Here is a 23,324-nt window from a genome sequence, read left to right as displayed (position 1 = left end):
TCTGGTCATCCACTCAGCTGAACGTAGGGAGCTTATGTGGGAAAAGGACTATAAGAATGTGGTAAAAAAAGAGAGAGAAAGAAGTTAAAGTATGAAAAAAATCTTTCATGAAAGTGTACTATTTCTTTTAACTTTTTGTAGCTTCACTTTCGTGATTCCCTACCCATCACCACCTAAGCCCCTCCCCTTTGACCTGCCCAAATGTAAGTTCCCTCCCTCATGCCATGATGTGTGGCAGGTTGGTTGTAAGTTTTGGTCTATCTGAACACTCATTTCAAAGTCACTCACCATTTTATCCATTAGTGGGCTTTCCAATCTAGAGGTTGGTTACAGAGTCACAGTGCATGAATTTTCCACCTTGATTTTAGAATATTTAACCAATTTTTCCAAATCATTTGAGCCCAGATGCATTATACATTAATGCATCAAGACAAAGGATTTAGTTTAAACTCTGTTTTGATCCTTCCTTCCTTCCTTCCTTCCTTCCTTCCTTCCTTCCTTCCTTCCTTCCTTCCTTCCATTCTTGACCTTACATTTCTCATTCCAGCATCGCAACTATGTCAGTAAAATCGCCATATCTTTCTGTCATCACTTTCATTGTGGAAATAAGAAGAAGTATCAGTACCTTCATTTCTTGGTCTTCAGGTCTATCTGAAGAAAATGCTGTGGGGCTTTCTGCTCTTTATAGATCCCCTTGGCTAAAGTGAGGTACCCTGCTAGCTAATGTGACCCTTTGGACTACCTGTTCTTACCTTTGGCTAAAGGCTTGAGTAGCTTTATTTAGGTCGAAACATGAATACCCATTTTGGATTATTTTAGGTGACATTTTAATTTCTAAATAATTAAGATTAATGTTTATATTAAATAATTTCCCAGTGTTCTATTCACATTTTACAAGCTTGAGAGGTTTCGAGGTATATAGTAGATTACTTTGATCCAGTTGTGTTCTAATAATTATTGTTATATTGTTATAGTTTTAAAATCTGGAAGGCAGAAAAATGTCATAATAAGAATCTAATATACTACTTCATCAGAGCCCCTCTTCCCAAATAGTTCAAATGGCTTTCTTGTGTATTTGTGGGGAAAAGGTAATTTTGATGTTCTCTTTACTGTATGTGGTTTTCATAATCTTTTCCCAAGCAAAACATGTCCAGGGTTGGGTTTCTTTTAGATCCAAACAGCTTCTGAGGCAAATCCTATGTCATTTGCAACACAGAAAAGTGCTTGATCTTTTGCTGCCCTTTGGGTAAGGGGCACCCCTAAGTCTGTTTACCATGCTCTAGGGTCACCTTATTCAGCTGCATAAGCAACTCCTCTGATGGCTAGCTGCCTTGCTACAACATTAGCATTATTTTTAGAGGAGAAGGTTCCATTTGTTGTGTTGCAATTTGTGTGACACGTCCATTAGAACATCTCTGGACATCAGCATGTGGGGAGGGACTAAGAGGAGGTGGAGCCGGGGATAGGACATTTAATGGCAGAATGAATGGAAAGTCAAAGATCACTGTCAGCCTTCAGCCTCAACTGCATGGTCTCCACACGCCTTTCTTTCACTCTAAAACAAATCGGATAACAAAAATCTCAGGAAATATTTGTGATTTAGTTTTAGTCACGAAATTTCTTCAAAATGACGAGGATTTTGGCAGCTTGCAAAGTGGTGAGGACCCTGAAGAGCGGCTTTGCTTTCGCCGGTGTGACTGCAAAGCGACCGTGGGACTTCTCCAGACCTGGCGTCAGACTCCTTTCTGTGAAGGTAAAACCCGTTTCCTGTTTCTGACACCACTGCCCCGGGCAGACTAGCAGTGAAGCCAAGGGGCGCTGACAGAGCAAATACAGCTTCGAATTCACCTCCAAAGGGTTGCTTACTAGTAATTGCCTTAACACAGAATCTATTTAGCATTATTTTTTATCTTCTCTGAGTGAAATTGGAGTGATCTTTACCAAATATAGAATGACTCCAGTTCCTATGAGCATATAAAATATAAGTGTGCTATATAAAAAACACTTAATAATTTAGTTTAATTTGTGCTTTGATTTTATTGTGAATCAAAAGATATGGTCACTTCTAAGCACATAAGCTTCACCTCCACACACAGTATGTTAAGCCTTTGTTATATAACAGACCATTGGAAAGGTCTGAAATATAAAATTTTAAACATGTAGAAGGAAAATATCTATGAATTTTTCATTTTGGAAGTCACTCCACAGAGAGAAATATAGCATTTCCATGTTCTTTTGACTTTCTTATCAGAGGAAATATTTATGATTTTCATTTTTGCAGAATCAGGTTTTTGAGGCAAGCAGCAGCTGAGAACCGGTCTGTGCAGGTATATCTACAGCTGGGGGGCCAGTCCAGAGTAGGACAGTAAATAGCTTCCCTGCTCCCGTCCACCTCTGGTTATGAAATCCCTACAGGAACTTCCACCCTTTCCTATCACGCTGTGAAGATATTTCTTACTGGAGAAGTCTGAATTACACCGTGGAAGCTTAGCCAATGAAGAGTTTCTTTGCAGAATACAAGGTTGAACAGATCACAGTAGCTTCAATATTGTGCCATTTTAGTGTGAAGAGCTGTAAACAGAAGTAGAAAAAATTCCTCTTGAACTGTTGTGTTAAAATAGGTCAGAGTATCATAGGGCATTCTGCTTGTACTTTGGATGTAAAAATTGTCCTGGTGCTCCTTACATCTTCCTGCTTACGTTGCTTGGGTCAGGATCCCAGAGGCTTTGGGTTCTGGTATCTGCTGGGACAAGCAATTTCCATTGGTTCTTATAGTTTCCAGAGATAGGAGTTGGGCAGACATAGGAAGATAAGAAGAGGGGGTGGGAGAGAAGAAGGAGGAATGGAGGGAGGGGAGAGAGGGAAGGAATGGGGAGAGAGAGACTGAGAAACAGACCGATATTCATATCAGTGGTATATAGTAGCTTGAGTCTGCTACCCTGAGAAGACTTTAACAAAGCCTAAGAAGCTACCATTTTGGATTCATTTTAATTATAAGATTGGAGCTATGAAGGAGAATGGATATTCTAACCCTCCAGCTAAGACACAGAACCTAGATAAAGACTGAGAGTGATGAGTGGGTTTTATTAAGTGTTTTCAGTGCCTTAAAGACAGTCACATGTCACAATGAAGAAAAGAGACTCCAATGACAACAGTATCACCTACAGCTAGAGTGCTTTGTGATATTTTAATATCAGGTCACTTGGAACATATTTCTTCTCACAGAAGTAGGTAGGTAAGGATGAGCGTGTTCTGTTAGACACAAGACATAGAGCAATGAAGCGGTCAGGTAAAATGCCAGGAGCAACAGTGATTATAAAAGTCAGTTCCCCAGACTCAGCAACCGCTCTCTCCAGCCATAACCACACGACAACATGAGCTAATTATGTGGACAGACCTCTGGGAAGGCAGTTCCAGCTCATGGTGGTAGATCTGTTTCAAGGGTCTTCCATAGTTCACAGCTAAGAATGACAAATTTGCAAGAGGAATAAGCCATCATTTCAAGGTGTACAAGCCATTACTCACATGTAGTCATTACTAGCCAGAATTTTGGAGGAATGCCAGGCATGAAAAATGGAAGTCTTTAAGCTTCACACTAGTGAATTAAAATCCCAACAAGTTCAAGGGGGACCTGCGTTATTCACTTACTTTGAAATAGTCCTTGCTATATATTTTACCTTCTCTTTAAAAACTCAGTTGTCTAAGAAATACATAACCAATTTATTCTTTGGAGATGGGTACAATGTTGTAAAGATAGTTAAAATCACTAGGATATATTTCCATAATCGTCAGTGAAGGGCATGGGAGCAGTTTTGAAAGGTTAGTGACAGACAGCTAGTTCCAGACAGTAAATGGATTGTGAAAGACATGCAGATCAGAAAGCGTTGCCCTATAAGCCAGGTGGCTTTTCCATTGTCAGCGGAGGTCATTTTCTTTCTCCCTGTGCTGACAAAGGAAGGGGGGTATAGCGGTGACACACTTGTGTTTTTCTGTGACCTTTCATTGCGTATTTGTGTGTGGTTAATATTTACAGAGTGTGTTGCCACTGAAGCCAACTGCATCTCCCTCATAGGGAAGAAGGAAAAACTTCAAGGTGTTCCTTGTTTTAAAAAAAGTTGGTATCAGGGGTATAAATGATCAACAACCATAACATATGAAAGTTTTAGAGACCATAATCTTTTTCTATTAGTATTGAAAATGCCCAGTGTGCATTATTATATTCAGCCAGTTGTAACAGTGTGGAGGAAGATACTGAGGCTGGGAAATAAAATAAAATATGGATTCTAGCCTCGCTTATACATTTCTTATTACTTTGACCTTGGTAATTCACTTGTTCTCTAGACTTAGATTTTATCATAGGAAGTGGAGAAATGGAATGCGTGATCACCACACAATTCTGAAGCCTGTAAGACACTTTAAAATGAAAGATGGATGCTTAAAAATTATGTTCCATCCACTTTAGCAGAAGGACTTAGTACAGGGTCAGATGGTGTCCTCATGTCATCAAATTATTTCAATGACATGATACCTGATAAGAACCCTTACACATTAATCATAATGATTTTTATTTTGCTTAAATATTAAACTTATCTGTAAGAAGATATTTCTAATAACAAATATGATTTGAGGACCCAAAATTGACCATTTTTATTATTAATAATAACAATATTAAAAGGCAGAATGTATACAGAAATGTCCAGTTTTGTCCACCAGTTTATCCAGCTCTCCATTATTGGACAGATCAGCAATTATATTGAGTATACAATATAGAAGAATATATATAATACAGAATAATACATAGCATACAAAAATATAGAAAGAGGAATAGGAAAAAATCAGGTGGTAATGAATGTATAGTCTCTGTCAATAAACGTAAATGTTCAATTCTCAAAGACATCAAGACTGAATTGTTTTCATTGTATTTGTAAATCGATTTGGGAATCAAAGATATTCAATTGAAGAGGCTAAGTTCCTTGTGAATAGGAAAAATGTCTAATAAGAACCACTTCCAACATTAATCTACCCACATTTAGAAACAGAACCCGTGTTCATCAAAGTCAGGCACCTAATATCTGAGTACCCTGTCCAGCAATCTGGATGTGACAGGGTCCTCTGAAGGATTTCGTTTTGTAACACTCTATCTTCTGATTCCAATAAAGAAGTCCCCATTTAGCTCTATCAGGAGGAGTTGTTATTTATTTGCGTAGGAACGGATAACTACCAAAAGTCCTACAACCGGAATTGTGTAGTTTTTGTGTAGCTTTTGTGTAGTTTTTGGAAGAATCATCCATGGAAAATAAAATTTTTTAGTATATTGGAGACTTTTTGTACAATATTTGGGGAGAGGGGTGAGCTTATCATACATATTCGAGGCTATTTTATGAGGCTTTTTATTACATACATGTTAGGGATGGATTTCATCTATGTTAATGAAAAGTTTTCACTAAAAAATTATGTTTAAGTCCCAAGTAGCCATTGTCTAATTAGTTCAGAGGAGAGGTAACTTTATTGTTTTTGATGCACACGTTTTCTGTAGTTGGGAGGCGGCCGCTCTTTTACATTCCTGTCTACGTTATCCTCATTTTGTCTCCTTGCAGCACACATTCTTTTGCTTACCACTGACAGTGTTTTGACCAGTTGAGCGTCTCTGCATACAACCATTGGGAAAGTTACAGGAGAGGGTAGTGAGTAAGATTCCAGGGGAGAATTTCTGGGAGCAGGGACTCTTCGTGAGGTTCATAGAGTGCTTCCCCTACTGCTGAACCCTAGGAACTTCATTGACCTACCATAGTTCTGGTCTGGATCAGGAGCTGTGAATTCTGGTTAAGAAGAATTGAAAGGTCTAGCCTGGTGTTGATCTACATGTTTTCTTAGCTTCTCTTCAGCTCCTACTTTGCTCATGCTTGAGAAGGCTTCTTAATGGTTTATGGTTGAAATGAGGCGGTTTACCTGCTGTGGAAATGGAATCATTTCTATGCCCTCATGCCTCTATTAGACCTTCTCTGTATTTCTGACCTGTTGAGATTGCGAGCTGCAGTCGTACTGCCAGTGTCCCCTTGGCTGTGACACAAAGTTGGGGTTCACTTTCGCACTTTAGGAGTAGACTGAGCCGTTGTGATGTCACTAGTATTCCCCAATGTCTTTACAATCATGGGGCCTCAGAAAAGGGTTCATGGGCCAGGGTCGAACTTGCTGTGACTTTATAGCCTGGAAATCTCTAGCCTGCACTTGCTTTTCTTCATGTGTACAGGCAAACTCAAAACATGATCATATTTTTGAGGCCACTCTCTTTTCTTTATTCTTTTCAGCTTATTAAATGCCATTTGGGAAGCTCTTAAATTTCTTAAGGAAGTTGCTGGGTGGTGAAACTGCCATTAATTAATCAATAGTGTTGATGTATGGCTACAGAATTTTACTATGTTTTATCTAAGTTATAAAATTAAAAATTAGACCATATTAATTTATAAGTATAAAGTAAAAATTAGCTGAAACTATTTTAGATACTCCCAAATTTATAACCATTTGTTCTATAGCATATACTTAATTAAAGATTGTTAAAAATGTAACTAATGAAGAATTGTAATGGGATCTTTATAAATACTATACTTTATTTATGTGAAATATAATTAAAACAAAAATTATTTATGAATCTGGCTCTTTTGTTCCTCAATGCCCAGAACATGGGGCTGTTCAAAATTAACCTTGTGATTTTTATCTTCTACATTAGCTGATGTTTAACCAAAACCAGAGGACTTTGATGCTGTAAGGCTTAACTAATTGCTGCAGTTACAATGTTCAGACATATTGAAATATTAAGCATTCATAAATGCAAAGAAGAACATCAAATATTTTAAAGATAGCAAATTGTGCTATAATTATGGATTTAAATATTTATATTATGACAGCATAGCTCCACAAATGAAAAGATAAGATTTCACTTACCCCAAAGAAAACTTCATGATCTTTAGTTTTTACTGTAATATTTACATAATAATTCTCATAAAAATATGGCTTTCCAAGGTTTAGTTCAGATATATGTTTTAAGAGGCTGGGTACTGAAGTGAACTAATAGCTACGAAACATCAGGTTAGCCACAAATAAAATATATTATCTAGCTTGAGGCCATGGTGAAAATGGAAATAAACACACGGGGCCTCTACTTTCTCTGATATGCAAATTGCCTACTTAGATAAATGACTTAACGGCAGTACAGTCAGATACCCACAGCAAATCGTTTTTATTTCTCCTACTGGCTTAAGGCGATTATTATTTCTATAATGCATTCCATCCAGATTTTTTGTGCACTGCATTGCTCAGGTAGGTTAAAGCTCTCCACACAAAGCATTTCCTTTGCAAAGATGAATACCCAGGGGCAGAAGCTTCACCACTCCTCCCATTTCATAGATGTGTAAGTACTCAAATTAGCAAGACTGCTCTTGTTCACAATCTGAGAAGTTTATCAGAAAATGTGGTTAGAACTTTAAGAGACCCTGATCATCATATAGGTATATATTTTTTTATTGTTTCTTCTTTTTAGATTATTGTATAATTGCACAATTTTCTCCTTCCCTTTCCTCCCCACCAATAGATATTCTGAACCTGACATTTTATTACCTGCTTCTTATCCTGGGGCTGTAGCCATTGAAGCCGTCACTAGCATCTGCTGAATCAGTTTCATTGCTGGGATTTTATTATTTATGCCACAGTCTCCAACAATCTGAATTTTAACCCAGTGTTACATAAGGTTGCTTTTTCCTTCCTTTTATTTTGTTGGACTTTCAGAATAGGTTTAGATCAAGGAGTCAATAAGGATTTCTGTTATATATGGGTGTCAGAAATTATACAAATAGGGTGTTTCAGTAAAGTGCTCTTTAGAGCTGGTTATTTCCCCTCTCCTTCAATAAAACCATTCTGTGTGGCTGTAACAGTATGCGCTGTTTTTCAATTTGCAAATTGTTCCAGTTTTTACTTCTTCCGGTGTGCTCCCAAATGCCAAAGTCCAGGCCATTTTCAAATACAAGAAAAGACTCATTCTACCTGTTTCCTGTGTCTTTAAATAAAAGATTTAAATCATCAACGAAGCCACAAATACATGATTCAAAGTAAAGGACCAGCACCATCAAAGTTAGTAGAATCATGCTGGATGCAGACCCTTGAATGAGCATCTATGGGTGATTATACACAACACTATATGGAATGCAAAGAAGCACTCAGCAGTTAATAAACATGAGGCTGATTTGAAATCTTATAGGCTAATTATAAATTGTTTCCGTTTTGAATATTCTTCCTAGGACTAACCTCAGGGATACTTGGAAGAGCGTTCGGAAGCAAAGCTTAGCTGTGTTGCTCCTGTTATTAGCTGTCACATTGCTCTGGTTACTGAAAACTCTTTGACTTATCGACTCTTTTAAATGTGATCTCAAACTGAGAGCTTTAAAGAATTCTGGCCATTTGTTTCTAGCCTTATAAAGCTAATCAGTCACTTCATGCAAAAATGAAAATAAGCCATCAAATGTAGTTTCAAAATGAACTTTAATTTTGATCACAAATTAAAGCCCTAAAGAGAAGAGTGGTTTAGGAGTAATGTGATAATATTCACATAATCATACTTTAGAAAATTTCATTAATGGAATTAAAATATTTTATGACATGGTAGAACAACAACACTAAAAATCTGTACAGGCAAACAAAAAAAACCATGTGGAAAATGTATTGGGATTACCAGCTATAGACAAATCTCTTGCACAAAATTGTATTTTCTTAAAGATTACTCCTAATTGGTGAAAGAATTCCAAGATTCATAATAGAAGACATACAATTAGATTTAGTTTAGAATGTTCAAACTAAAGGTAACATAAGAATGGACAGTGTATGAATAGTTATATAGTACAGTTTCATAGAGATGAATATTACATAAAGCAGGGGATTAAAATGGAGATAGTACTTAAATTTGTATAAATGGAGTAAAGTATTAGATGTGTAGAAAAATGTTTATAACTTCATAGACAGTTGTACAAAAATTTGTAGTTAAAACTAGCATTTAGTATTAGTAGGCCATAGAGGGTTTTGTATTTCTTCTTTCGCTTTTGAATTCCTATCAAGCCACAACAGAATGCAGGTTTACTTCTGTGTACATCCACCTGTGTACAGGTGTGTGGTTGTCAGAGATCAACAACCAGTGTCACCCTCTGTTGCCTTCCACCTTATTGTTTGAGACAAGTCTCTCAGTGAAACTGGAATATCCTGCGGCTGCTAGACTGCCTGGCCAGTGAGCCTCTGAGACGTACATGGGTACACAGGCCTCTGCGGGAGTATCAGAGGCCTACTACTATGCCTGGAGGTTTACAGGATTCTGAGGAGCTGAACTCCAGCCTTAACACTTGCACAACAAGCATTTACCTGCTAAGCCATGGCCCCAGATCCCTGAATGCACTTTTTGAGAACTTATTCATAACCTCATTGGTTTCCAGATCCTTAGTATCTACAATGTTTAGACTAAGAGTTCAAGCTAGTTTGAATGAATCTTCCTTTAGAACCATGTTGGCCAAATCCTAGATCTCTTTTTTTCCAGGTTCTTTGCATATTTTGAAAATATAATTACTGGCGTGGAATAGAGCAAATGTGATCTTGAAAGGGGAGAGATAATATTATTAATTACAGAAATAGTTTGAACATTGGTTCAAGTTCAGTTGTGAAAATTAACTCTGTGCATGTGCATATAAACTTTAAGGAGTTGCGTGCTGTACTTGTGTTTAGTGATACAAACAACATGCCCACATGTTTTCTACAATCTTTCCTTTGGTTATTCCACTTTTGTCTTAAGAGCTAAGGTCTCACTATATAGTCGAGACTGATCTTGAACTCATCATCCTCTGCACCTGCCTTTCAGAATCTATGATTCCATGTGTGTATCACCACATCCAACTGCCGGCTGATTGTGTTCAGCTGTGTGTCCACCCTTAAATATAGACCAATTTCAGAGCAATATTAGCTTGGATGGGTGTTTTGGTAGAAATGCCTCCTGTGAGCTAGGATCTCTTGGAAAGGCATTGGGTGGAATACAGGAGAGGCCCCTGTTGACTTGGACTTGCTTCAGTGAATTGAAGTTTCTGGAAGTAGCATTGTCAGAGACATACTGGGAGACAAAGTGACAAAACCATAGTCAAGTCAACAGGAAGCTGGGATCTGTCAGTTTCCCTCGTTGAGTCTGCTCCTTGGTCGCCAGCCTGGCTCAGTCCCCAGATATAAAACCCTCCAGGAAGGTTATGAGTTTCTGACAATAGGAAGCAGTCCCCTGGCCTGGCTTCTCACAGCACAGCAGAAAGTCCTTACTGGAAGAAGGGCTGAGGGGAAAACAAAAGACCTAAGTTAGTATCTGTGGGCCTAGCTGTCTTCAGAGCTTGAAAATTCAGGGTCAGGAGTCAGTGCGCACAGTTCTAAACTCCACAGAAGCTTCTGAGATTATAGGATGCCGTCAACGACTGCCCACTTCACTCCGCCCATTTACAGATTCACAGACGCAATTCTTAGTTGACCCCAGTCTCCTTCTGGCTCATCCACAGGAATTCTGAACCAACATTTCTTACAAACAGATTAGACTTCATGATACAATTACTTATAAACTCTTCTTAAAAAACTGTAAAGCAGAAAGGAGAAAGGAGTAATAAGTAAGGTTGGCTGGACTAAAGAAAAAAAATCACTGCTCCTCCAATTACCAGTGTGATGATCTTCATTTCCCTAAGGCTCTGTCAACTCAAGTGTAAAATGGAGATTTTAATGTTAGCAACCTCATTGTTTTTCTGTGAGGATAGATGAGCAAATCCACGAGTAGCTATAGAGACACTCTCTTGCACATTCTTATTAACCATTGCTATGCAGAGAATCTGTCTCAGGAGGGGTCAGGGCGGAGCTCTAAGAGACATAAATTACTCTCATAGGCTAATGTTCCAACAGGACTTCATGACTCTACTTGAAATTGGATGCCTTTGCATGAACAGGAGGTACTTTGTTTTCAAATCTAAATTTCCAATTTTTTTGTGCAACTGCATATAGACTTCAGTTAACATAGACAACTATGTTCAGCAGGTTTGGGTTATACTAGCTTCTCATTAAAGCAGTGGAAAGTGTACAGTGATAGATCTATTGCCCTTAAAAGACACACTTTAGAAATGGTAATCCTTCTATTACAAGTATTAAGAGGAACCTTACAATATGGATCACACTAGAGAAAGTTTCAAGTATATGTTCCTTTCAGTAATTTAAAAATTACTTATGTAAATATTTACCAGTGACAAGGATGTATCAAGCATTCTGTAAACCTTGACAACAAAGATAAAGCCACTGCAGCTTCAATTTTAAATGCAAGGAGAAAAATGAACTATTTACTACTTAGAAATTTGCTGTAGAAACAATATTTCAACTATATGACCTTATAAATTAAATTCATAAGGTGAATTAAAACAAAGATACTTGGCATCATTTTATATAAAAAGTAGATAAAAGAATTTTGATTATGTATAGTTAATCCAGTTTTATTCCTTTTGGAGTATTAGATTTCTAGATAGCATAGCTAGTTATTAATATTACCAGTGGAATCAAGTCATGGGAAAATATGAAAATAAGATTGAGAAGTCTTTTAGAATTTACTGACAGCTTTACCTCCACTGCACCTAGATGGTGTGTAAAGCTGGCATGACCTGCAGCTAAGAGTTCTCTTCAGTCTCAGTTGATACTCTCCTTTCCCTTTATCCTTTATTACCAGCCTGTGTAGAAAGTGTGTCCTCATTCAAGGAAAGACGAAGATTGATAAAAATAACCAGAATTTATTAGGCATCAAAATGACTTCACAATATCATGTATTAGCATTCTAATTTCATGATACTCTAAAGTCTATGTATTCCCAAAGTTTGACTGCAATTTTATATGAACCACAGTTAAATATTTCTGTAGGCTTGCAATGTTGGGTTAGGCTTGAGGTTTTCTGTTCTAAAGGCCACTAGGAAGTACAAAGCTTACCTTAAACAACTATAACACAAAGATACAGACATACACACAACACACATGTTTACATGCACACACACATATATTCACACACACCTACACACCATTTCCACACAGACCATGCAGAGAGAATGCAACGAACACAAGGCAATCACTGTTAATTCTGACTGCTGCAATCATTGGAGGCAGAGCCTGCACACTAGGAAGGACAACTATGACGTAAACAGGAAACAATCAAGCATTGACTCATGAAGGATGGAAAGAGAAAGAGCTAAGGTGTTTCTTAAGTGTAACACACTTAGAAAATGACACAGAAAAAGGAACTCACATGCTAACTGATTAATTGAAGACTAGTGTCCACCAATACATATTTGAGAAAGTCTTAACTGCACTGCCTAGGGTAGGTAGAAGCAGGGAGACATCACAGGTAGGTTGAGCAATGGGGACACAATAGAAATTGGAAAGATTCTTCTCTTGGGTAGTAGCACAATTTTATGCAATATAGAGTTAAGCATAGAAGCAAATGGATGACTACTAGTTTGTTGTGGAATTAGGTGCCTAGTGCTACTGTTAATTGGTGTACTATTTAAGTAACTTTATTATTGAGCCTACAGGACCAGATGTGGCTTGAAAGTAGTTACTTCTGAGATGCTGTCAAGAGATGATGAGGGAGGAGATGACAACTCTAAGATGTTTTGTATCTCCTAGTTTGAATCATTAGCAGAAATAACCACTTCTGGAGGACATAAAGAGCATCAGGCATTTACCTTTGAAAGAGCAACTCAGCCAAAAATTAGACAAATGTATCAAGGTATAAAATGTTGAAAGTGAAGATGAAGTATATAAAAAATAAATTTATAATGTTTCCAGTAATAAAACAGATGAGCTGGGGGCATATTAGTGAATAAAATAGATATCACACTTTGGTCAAATTGCGTTTGCTTCCTCAGATAGAACAAGACAGCAAACAGCACTATGTGAGCATTTGGAAAGCAAGGAAAATCATGGCCAAAGTGCTGGCCAAGGACAGGGGAGTACTGAGAGGTTGTAATTTTAAGAACAGAGATCAAGGGAGAGCCACAGAAAGATGACATTGGAGCAAAGTCTTGGAGGGCTTTTCAAATTTGAGACTTGAAATACAAAATTTGTTAATCATTTCTTCATTGAAGCTCTATTTGTTTTCATCTCAAGCATGGGGAGGAAAACATGACTTCTTTTATTAAAAAAAATCCCCCCCCCCCCAGAAAAGGATGCTATTTTACGTAGTTTTGTATTTCTAAGATTTCAGGAACATTTTCATGCCTGTTTCTCAAGGTTTTTTGTTTGTTTGTTTTGTTTTCTTTCCTGTTTTGCACTTCAGGAAAGTACCCAGCTCTTTCACTGTATGGAGAGTCTAGGGACACTCACTACGAATCTCCAGAGTTCAGTACTTAACCTGTGGCAGAGGCTCAGTGATGCTTGTGACTTGATTGCCTTAATAGTATTATTGACATACACGTTTTTATTAAGCATGAAGGGATCATATCGTTAAAAGTTTCTTGATTTTTCTTAGCCTTTCATGACATTCTACAAGCATACACACTTTCCTCAATTGAGATTTTTTTCCTCACATTTTCAGTTTTCAGGGTATTAACATGCTCTGGTAGTATGCATTTATACAATAATTTAATAAAAAGAAATCGAATTCCTAGGCTATGCACCTCTATTTGACAGGACAGAGCTTCCAAAAATATCTTATTTTTGGTAAAAGATGAATTCTCGTGAAGTCTCTGGAAGGAAACAACATTTGGGGACTGTTATCTAGGAGAGAGGACTCTAAATAATAGCTCCTTGCTCAGAGTTCTCCATCAATTCATAGATAAGCCAATTGGCACTCATCATTTTAGTCATTGGAGGCTAGTATAGTTAAAAGGAATATAAAGTGTACTACAGCAATAAACAGAAGCCTTGTAACAATATAATGTGTAGTGGGAACGAGAATTGGAAGGTCTATAAAAACTGCCAAAAAGAACAAAAAATATAATTAAAGGAGCAAAAGACATATTGAGCACATTCCCAGGGACTATTTCAGACAGCAGTAAATGTCTCTCCGGATGTATCTCAGAAAAGGAGAGCAAAGCAGGGACCCAGTTCCATAAAGAGACAGAGAAAATACCAACTAGAACTGTAGGCAAAGAGTAGGATTAGTTTCTGTGAATTTTTCCCCTTCTTTAAAATATTTAAGTGCCATCTAATGCGCAGATCAGATAATCTGAAAGTCTTAGTTGAGGGTAGGTCAAATGAAGGAAGAAGAAATTAGCCAAGGTGACATTTCAGGCAGACAAGCTCAAAATAAGGCCAATAAACTGTAGTATAAGTATTTGAATTTGCACTTCACAGCCAAGCTTTCCTAAGTACATTATTTAAGTTACATATTATTTAAGAACATACTTCCTTTCTTTTATTTTGTGAAGGCATGTCAGTTACACACCAGTTCCTCAACAACAGAAAATAATATTTCTAGTAGAAAATGCTTTTTTGACAGTGAATTTTCATTACTCGGACCAAAGGATTTCATCTAGTGAAACATGTCAGAGTTACCTGGGGAGTTTTGTCAATAAACACACCCCTGCTGAGACCCATCTCTGTGGAGGACCTTATACCGATCTTTGGAAATACCCTGAGCATTATCAGTCCTAATTCCTAAAATAATTGGCCACTGTCCTGAATTGTAACTGCACAAATGTAACTGAATAATCAAAACAAATTATGGAATAATGACGAGGTGTTACAGGAGTAACAGGCAGAACTGATTTTTCCAGGTACAGATCAAAATTTGGATATGTACTAAGCTAATTCCTGACAGAGAAATCTCATCACCACTGGTATCAGATGATGTCAGTCATTGTGGTTTCCTTGGGATGGGCAATTCCCAAACTTTTCTTAGTGTGGTATCTAGAGAGACAGAGTGAAGCCAATCAAATGGACCGCCGAACTTGTGGCCCTCATCACTCTCTCTCACACATTTCCACACACAAACCTTTTCCAATGAACAGTGCAGAACATTTTCCACCTTTCTCAGGAAAACAAACTTGAAACTCACAGGTTGTATTTTTAACTTAAAACAAAATAAATAAATTACCTATTTAAAAGAATGTGATTTTAATAGGAAACACTAAAATAGTTCTGCATATAAGTATAATGTATATATATATATATATTCATACATAATTGAAATTTAGAAGCACAGTGTTAAATGAAAGGCAATCAAAACTCCATTTTACATGCAAGAACAATCATTCTAACGGCAAGAAATTTGAGCACTTAGGATTTAAAGGAAGGATCATATTTCTGCAGACATTATTATTGAAAAATATCAGGCTTCTGCATTTTAACACTTGAGAAACTGAATGTGTGCTACCAAAATAGAGAAATAAAGAAACAAAGATATTAGCATCAATCATTAAATGCCTAATGGTTTGTAAATGTGTGTGTGAGAGAGAGACAGAGAGAAACAGAGACAGAGAGATGAGAGGCAGAGAGAGACAGAGAGAGAAGTGGGAAAGCAAGATATGGAGGGATTAGACCCTACGAGTGCAGTCCTAACCTGGGAAAGGGACAGAAATAGAGAATTGGTGCATTTCTCCCTCCAATGACCTCAGGTAACCTCACAGAAAGGATAGTCATTCTCCAAGTTAAGTGCATGGCCAGACTGGCTTCATGTATAATTGTATCTATTTCTCTGACATAATTATTTGAGGCAAATTTCAGATATGTTCCTTTATGACTATCAGGATGTAACTACTAAAAGATACAGAACCTTAAAAACATAACCTCAAGACTACCATCAATCCTAAAAGAGATTCTGTCTAATGCAATCAAATACCAATTTGTCATTCCAATTTCCTCAGTTGCTATAGAGTTTTATTTTTTTTTATGTCATGTATTACAATGGACAATAGTGTCTCCTGGAACTGTGGTCTAACACATTTTTTCCTCTCCCTTGCCCTGTAAAGAAATTGAGATCTAAATTGTTTCAACAATAGGATTATAGTATTTATGAGGACTGGGTGATGTTTGCTGGCTTCTTAGATAAGTTTCTCTAATTGTTCTTTTTTTTTAGTCAAGAATTTTATAGAAGCTAGTTCAAAGATTAAGACAGCAAAGTAATCGAATTCAGGATGCCCATAGCCAAAAGCAAGAACCAGACATGGATATAATTAACTCTAATAAAAGGCAAAATCCAATATGCTTTTAGAGTGTTCCACAGGGTTTGCTGCTGTATCAGTATTAGTGGAGTGATACAGCTTCAGCTTCTCCACAACCATGACATGGTGTGGCGAGGGCAGCCCTGGGGACACTTTCATGAAACACCAGAATGCTGTGGAGCAAAATTTAATAGGTAATCTCAAGGATTCCTTCTAGCTCTAAACCTCTGCGTGAACATGAGCTGTATGGTATAATTCATGATGCCTTTGTAAGCTCACAGACTTCCCTTAAAGGTGTACTTGAGCAAGGCTAGGGAATGTTAAGGAGAAAAAGTCACTAGTGGTAGCTTTCCAGCTAACTTGAAGCATTTCTAGTTTGCCAACAACTCTACAAAGTAGACTTAGACTAGGCAATGCATTGACATGCTTCAGTTCCTCTTCCAAGCAAATCAAAGCAAAGCATCTGCTAGCAACAGAAGCCATCTATTTGGAGAACGGTTTCAAGAGGCACAGAACAGCTCAATGATTGTTTAGGACGATTTCAGTAAATCTGCCGTATGATTATTTATGCCTGGATTCTTTATCTTCAGAATTTTATTTTCCTCTGTGTGTCTGGTGTTTTGTATTTTGCTCCTGAGATCCATGCATCTGCTTCTTTAGGCGCAGACAGCACACATTGTCCTGGAAGATGGAACGAAGATGAAAGGTTATTCCTTTGGCCATCCATCCTCAGTTGCTGGTGAAGTGGTTTTTAATACTGGCTTAGGAGGGTGAGTATTCTGTCCAGATGCTTTTCCCTCTATGTAGAAGAAAGCCTGGGTGATGTAACTCATGATAACTTGTTGAAATCTGCACCATTGGATTAAATATTGTAGCTCCATAGGGCTTTGCGTATGTCCTACTATAGCCAGCCTGGAAGACAGGTATAGATGCATACTTGCTGTTCCTAGAAAAGAAATAGAACATAGAAGCATCATGGCCCCTTAAACAAAGCAGAAGAAAACTAATCCTAGAAATGTATGTTGTGAAGACATCAGTTGAGACTCCCAAATGGGGAAGTATTGATCCGATGGCAGCGAAACTTGAAGCATGGGAAAGACAAAGCATCACAGTACAGGGCCATCCTCTCAGGGAAGCTAATCCCACTCCTGCACATTTCATAAGAAACACTTGAGTATTTTGGATAATTTTGCCTTTGAATTAAAAAGATGAATTAATAAGATAAACTAAGACAGGCCAAAAGTGACAAGGCACACATATCTAATATTCCTTTAAAGATTTATTTATTTTTATTATTTATTCGTGTGTGAGTGTGTGTGTGTGTGTGTGTGTGTATGTGTGAAGGTACACATGGTAACCAGAGAATGGATCTCCCTGGAGTTGGAACTATGGGCAATTTTGAGTTGCTTAATATTAATGTTGGGAACTGAATTTAGGTTCGCCAGTAAACGCTCCTAACTCATGAGCCATCTCTTTAGTTTCATATCTAGTATTTTTAATAGTTATCAATTACGACCCAATTTAATATTTAAGATTTACTAACGAATGGGTAACAATGACAATGAGAACTGTTAGATAATTCATGTGGCTGATCTTACCTAGACAACCTTGGAAGCAGGAGGCTTCATTTCTGGTCTCGGGACGCAGTAGCAGAGAATGGGATGTTGAACCTTACTTAATCTTTTGGAGTGTCAGTTTCCCTGTGTGCAAAGCAAGGGGGCAGGATTACACAGTATGACAGCTAGAGACTTAAACCACATGTATTTTAGGAAAAATAGGACGCTATTATTTTAAAAGATTTCCTTTAGAGAGTCAGTCAGCTAGCTTTCTATGAGATATTTGATGAACACTTCAGGGAACTTCACATTAGCCTTGTAAGGAGGAAGGACCATTGGGTTAACTGATACTGAGTGTATTGATAGATCAAGCCTGTCATGATGTTATTAATGTTCCGTTTCCCTAATCCTCACCTCTCTCTGTAAAATGAAGATTATTAGTGGTTTTAAAATCAGCCCCAGTGGTGAGAACATTAAATTACAGCGTATAAAACCTGTTTGCAAAGTTTTGCTTCGCCAGGCAATTATTTAAGCTTTTCGACAACACTAATTACTAGCTGTGTTAATATACCTGCCAACAAACAACTGTTTAATAGAGATCAGAATGATGGAGGGCACTAGAGTTTTCTTCTTGGAGATAGATTACGGGTAATAAATCTTGTCACATCACAAAAGTCAAACAGGACCTGATGGATTAATTTGCTTTCAACACTGTAGCTCTCTAGCGCACGCTACATTCATGAACTCACTAGAGAGTACCATGCGCCTGTGTTTAAGGAAAAGGCCAGGTCCCTTAAAGAAAGAAGCTAAGGAATATAAAATTAATTCAAAACCTTTTTTTTCTTGGTGTAGAAGAGACATTCATGTGGTGGATTAGTCCACAGACCTTATGTTTGTTTGACATATGTAGATCTCATCCACTGTCTGGCTCTCTCAATAACATGGTTATAATTAAGTTTTTTTTCATCTTCAAGAAATGCGTTTATATTGTGTATAAGCCTTGGTTAAAAATTTATTAGTTGCTGACAGGTGAGAGGCATCTGAGAAACAAGCTGATGGAAGCTTGAGTCTGTGCATCTCCCCGGGGAAGGTGGAACGGGAAGACAAAGTGTTCTGTTGACAACGTTAGTTCTGGGAGGACTTAGCTTGGAAGGGGTTGAGGAATTTATGTTGACTGCTATCTGAGCTGTATTGGATTGGTTTCAAGGTTGTCGATTCCGTCCGGCTCAGCACCTAAACTCACACTTGTGGTAGTAATCCACAAGAGAGATTTGTTCTCAGTCTGCAGGGAAGACAAAATGTAAGGGGGCAAAAAAAAAGAAAGAAAGAAATCAGTTATAGTATCTTCAAGTGCATAGAATAAGTGTTGCTAGTTCCTAGTATTTATGGGAAAATGTTCCCCTCCCCACATAATATTTTACACACACACACACACACACACACACACACACACACACACACCTTCAACTTTAAAATTCTGCATTCCTTCCAAATTCCATTTTCAGTATTTTAAAATAGTTATTTGGCATCTTAATTTTTGAGTCAGCAATGCTGTAGGTGAGTGATATTTTTCCAAGTTTATAATAGCTATCAAATTTGTAAGCTCCATTCCAATTCTAAATGATTTTAAAATCAACATTCTTGAGTTATTCTTTCATGTGCATTGATGCCTTAGTTTGTTTCTTTACTGAGTTCTAATCTCTGTATGCACCCATGTGGTTATCACTGTTACAACGGGTTATTCTTCAGTATCCTAATGCATATTGAAAAATTATCTTCAGCTTTTTGATGGTTAATAAGTTTGAGAAACTTTTAGTCTTTGACAGTAAGTATCAGTTTTTTCTCAATATCTAGTAGGCTATGGAAGCCTTTAAAATATCTGCAAATATTAAATTGGCAACAACGTATAAAAAATTAAAATATTGGCCAGAGAGTGGTGGTGCATGCCTTTAACTCTAGTACTTGGGAGGCAGAGGCAGGTGGATATCAATAAGTTCAAGGCCAGCCAGTTAGGGCTGTTACTAAGAGAAACCCTGTCTCAAAACAAAACAAAACAAAACAAAAAACCAAACCAAACTAAGTAAAAAAAAACCCAAAAAACATTATTAAAGAAATTCAAAAATTTTTAAGTGAAAGAATAAAAACATGAAAATTACCCTTGCATCAGAGTCAGCTTTTCTGCTCATATTAGACACATCATGGATAAAATTTGGCATCCTCAGGAAATTTCTTTGGGATTGTTAAAGCCTAAAGTCAGATTTTAGGAGTTTAACCTCACAGTCTTTTGATTCAGTGGTTTTCACTTGTATGTCTGATACACTCTGCCATGTCTTCCCAGCTACCCAGAAGCAATTACTGACCCTGCCTACAAGGGACAGATCCTCACCATGGCCAACCCAATTATCGGGAATGGTGGTGCCCCTGACACCACGGCACGAGATGAGCTTGGACTTCACAAATACATGGAGTCTGATGGGATCAAGGTAGAACCCGTGATGCTGTGCTCAGAGTCTCCATATGGAAACGTTTAATCGATTTATTTCTAAGGATATAAGAAAGGCAAAGTTTCTCTCACAAAACTATGTAATAAATCCACATTTCAACCTTATTCCTAAGTACATGGGATACTCTTCAACTTGACAAGTTAAAGTTTTATTATTTTTTGTTAAGTATTTATTAGGGTACTTTAGATTTTAATGCATTGGAGGAAACATATTTTAGCACATAAAATATTGTTACGTGTCTAGATAATGAGACAATAAATGATAAAAGTTTGATAATCAACTGCATATTATTTATTACCTTTTAATTTAAGTATTAATAAAAAGTAATTTATATGGTGATTCGAAAATTAGCATATTCAGATTCTCTAGTCAAGGGTATTTGGATATTATCTTGGATTATGAGCGTATAAACAATTTAAGATTGACATTCTTACTTCACGCCGTCTACTGTTCTGTTCAGAGCGGCACAGGTCTCACATTTCTGTTTCCTCAGTATTTTTTGCATGTTTATTAAGAAGGTTATCTTATCTATTATGCACATTAAATAACTAATTGCAAACTATATTATTGATAAGCTAATAGTTGAAAGGCACATTGTGTCTAGAAAAGACAGTCCCTTCATTTGGGGATTTGCCTGGAAGGCAAACCTGCTTTCCCAAAGGACTGTTAAGGAAAAAAATAATAAGCTTAAATAAAAGTGTTGATAGCCTTTTCTTATGTCATGTCTTCAGAGTTTTAAGACTCTTTATCAATGGCTAAAAATACATTAAAATAATGCAAACAACCTTTAAATTGAGTTTCAGGAAGTATATGTTTGGTGAATCCCCTTTCAAAGTGCCTGTCCGTCTTCCTAGGTTGCAGGCCTGCTGGTGCTGAATTACAGTAATGACTATAACCATTGGCTGGCTACCAAGAGTCTGGGGCAATGGCTGCAGGAGGAGAAGGTAAGACCTTGCTTGGACAGGTTTCGTTTCTCAGGGGACTGGTTACTGGGCCTAGGGGAAACCTGGGAGGTCTGGAGCTACTTTAAATACAGAGACTGAAGATGTTTGTGCAAATTTGGGGTTTATAACATCATCATCATCATCATCAACAACAGCAACAACAACCACCATCTTGTATATTGTGCAATCTTGCCAGAACGCTGGCTCTGAATACACAGAGCTGCACTTTTCAGTTTATCCACTAGGTGGTGCCGACACAGGCGTAGCAGTGTTAATCATTTAGAAAATGCAACAAGGAACATTTTAGAAATTTCCATTCTCTTGAGCGATATTAGTCACCCCCCAATTTCATCTATAGTTTATCTCCCCATTCTAGGTTCTAGCTCAAGGTCTACTATGACTATAAGCTGTATGTATAGGGTGTATAATCATTCCATCCAATATTTTCCGACATCTTTAATTCTTACCAGTATAAATAGATTCTCATCAAGTATTTGGGTTTTAAACATTATGATAAACTAAGTGGATACAATTTCACTAAACTTATATGGAAAAACTGCTAAACCTTGCGATCTTTCCATAGTTTAAATGCGAATAGCTTATCAGAGGATTCACCCTGCGTGTGAGGGATTCTCGATTGAACAGACCCTCGGTGTTTAGTGTCTTCTTCACTGCTGCTGTAGCTGGCTTTGTTCAACTGCTGCTAATCCTGTACCTGATAGCATGCTATGCCCAGAATATTCTGCGTCTCCAATGAGGGTTCACCTATCGGGAATCAGTGTTACCCGTTTATGACAAAGTGAAAATTAAGAACACAAATCTTGGTCCTGAATTCCTAGGTCTTAGTTCCTAAAATTTATGAGACAAGAAGGCACTTCTGTTGTGTCCTGGGTCACCACTGATTTATTCTCAGCCATTAAATCTTTATTTATTTTGATTTCGAAGATAGCTAGTTTCTGTATGGTTATTTAGCTCTCTATCTCCCCCTCTGTGTTCCTCTGTCTGCCTCTCCCTCCCTCCCTGTCTGTCTGTCTGTCTGTCTCTTTGCCTCCTCTTTTACACCTCTCTTCTTTTTTCTCCTTGTTCTCGGTCCCTCTGTCTTCATTCCTTCTCTATGTCTATCCCTCACCCACACATACACACACACATATTATTTGTGTTAGCTAATACATTCAATTTTCTTTATGTTAAAATTAATCATTTTAGTTTCAACCTTGTTAGAGTGTGCTTTCAATATATGAAGACCATGGCTGTCTTTATCCAATCTAATAAAAAATGAAAAGAAAACCAAAGGATGTATTGACTAACTGATAAATAAGGATGGACAAATATTAGAAAAACACAACTATACAACACAAGCCTTAAGAAAAAATTGTATTGAGTACCCACTGCATATCAGAAATTTTTGACTCAAGACATATTGGTTGGCATAATTCTTTCTTATAAAGTTCACTGATTTGACTCTTTAAAACACAGATTCTTAAAAAATATATATTGTACCGAACATAAAATTATACACATATTTCAAACAATATATATGCATGCACACATGCCTCATGATTTCAAAATGGCTCTTTGTGTAGACTGTAACCTATTTAATATCCGAGGTTAAGCACCAAAGCCGTTGCAAGGGACTGATGTGCAGAAATTCTGAGGACAATTGCGGGCCGTAGGAGTCCTGTGCTCAAGTGGAGCAGCAATTTCCCTCGAACTGACAACACCGTCACCCTGGGTCAGGGACGAGAAGGAGTGGGAGAATTATTTACTGCTCGAGAAGATAGATGAGGCTAAGAGCACAACTTGAAAGCAATAAGCTGGCTCGAATCGCCTCTCATTTCACTGTCACCGGGGTTTTTTCTTACAGGTCCCTGCAATTTATGGAGTGGACACAAGAATGCTGACTAAAATAATTCGGGACAAGGTATGATCATCATCTTTAGCTGAACTCGTGTCTCTTCTCATTTCCCCCAGCGCATGAAGGACTCACTGACGTGCACGGGAGGACACCTGGCTACCCCTCTCTTCTCATTTCCCCCAGTGCATGAAGGACTCACTGACGTGCACGGGAGGACACCTGGCCACCCTCTCTTCTCATTTCTGTCACTGTCCTCACTCTTCTGATGTGGTTTCCAG

General features: G+C 37.6%; 1 protein-coding gene across 1 annotated transcript in view; it reads left to right on the top strand.

Annotated features, from left to right (window-relative positions):
- Positions 1-1,484: 1,484 nt before the first annotated feature.
- Cps1 (carbamoyl-phosphate synthase 1) overlaps positions 1,485-23,324 on the top strand; it is a 109,380-nt gene continuing 87,540 nt past the window's right edge. The window contains exons 1-5 of the mRNA XM_038339217.2: positions 1,485-1,753; positions 16,848-16,957; positions 20,082-20,226; positions 21,102-21,191; positions 23,056-23,112. Of these exons, the coding sequence (XP_038195145.1) occupies positions 1,628-1,753; positions 16,848-16,957; positions 20,082-20,226; positions 21,102-21,191; positions 23,056-23,112 (528 nt within the window). The 5' untranslated portion in view covers positions 1,485-1,627. The remainder of the gene's footprint in view (positions 1,754-16,847; positions 16,958-20,081; positions 20,227-21,101; positions 21,192-23,055; positions 23,113-23,324) is intronic.

The sequence above is a fragment of the Arvicola amphibius genome, chromosome 8, assembly GCF_903992535.2.
Source record: "Arvicola amphibius chromosome 8, mArvAmp1.2, whole genome shotgun sequence".
Classification (NCBI taxonomy): Eukaryota; Metazoa; Chordata; class Mammalia; order Rodentia; family Cricetidae; genus Arvicola; species Arvicola amphibius.
This window is presented reverse-complemented; position numbering and strand designations above follow the sequence as displayed.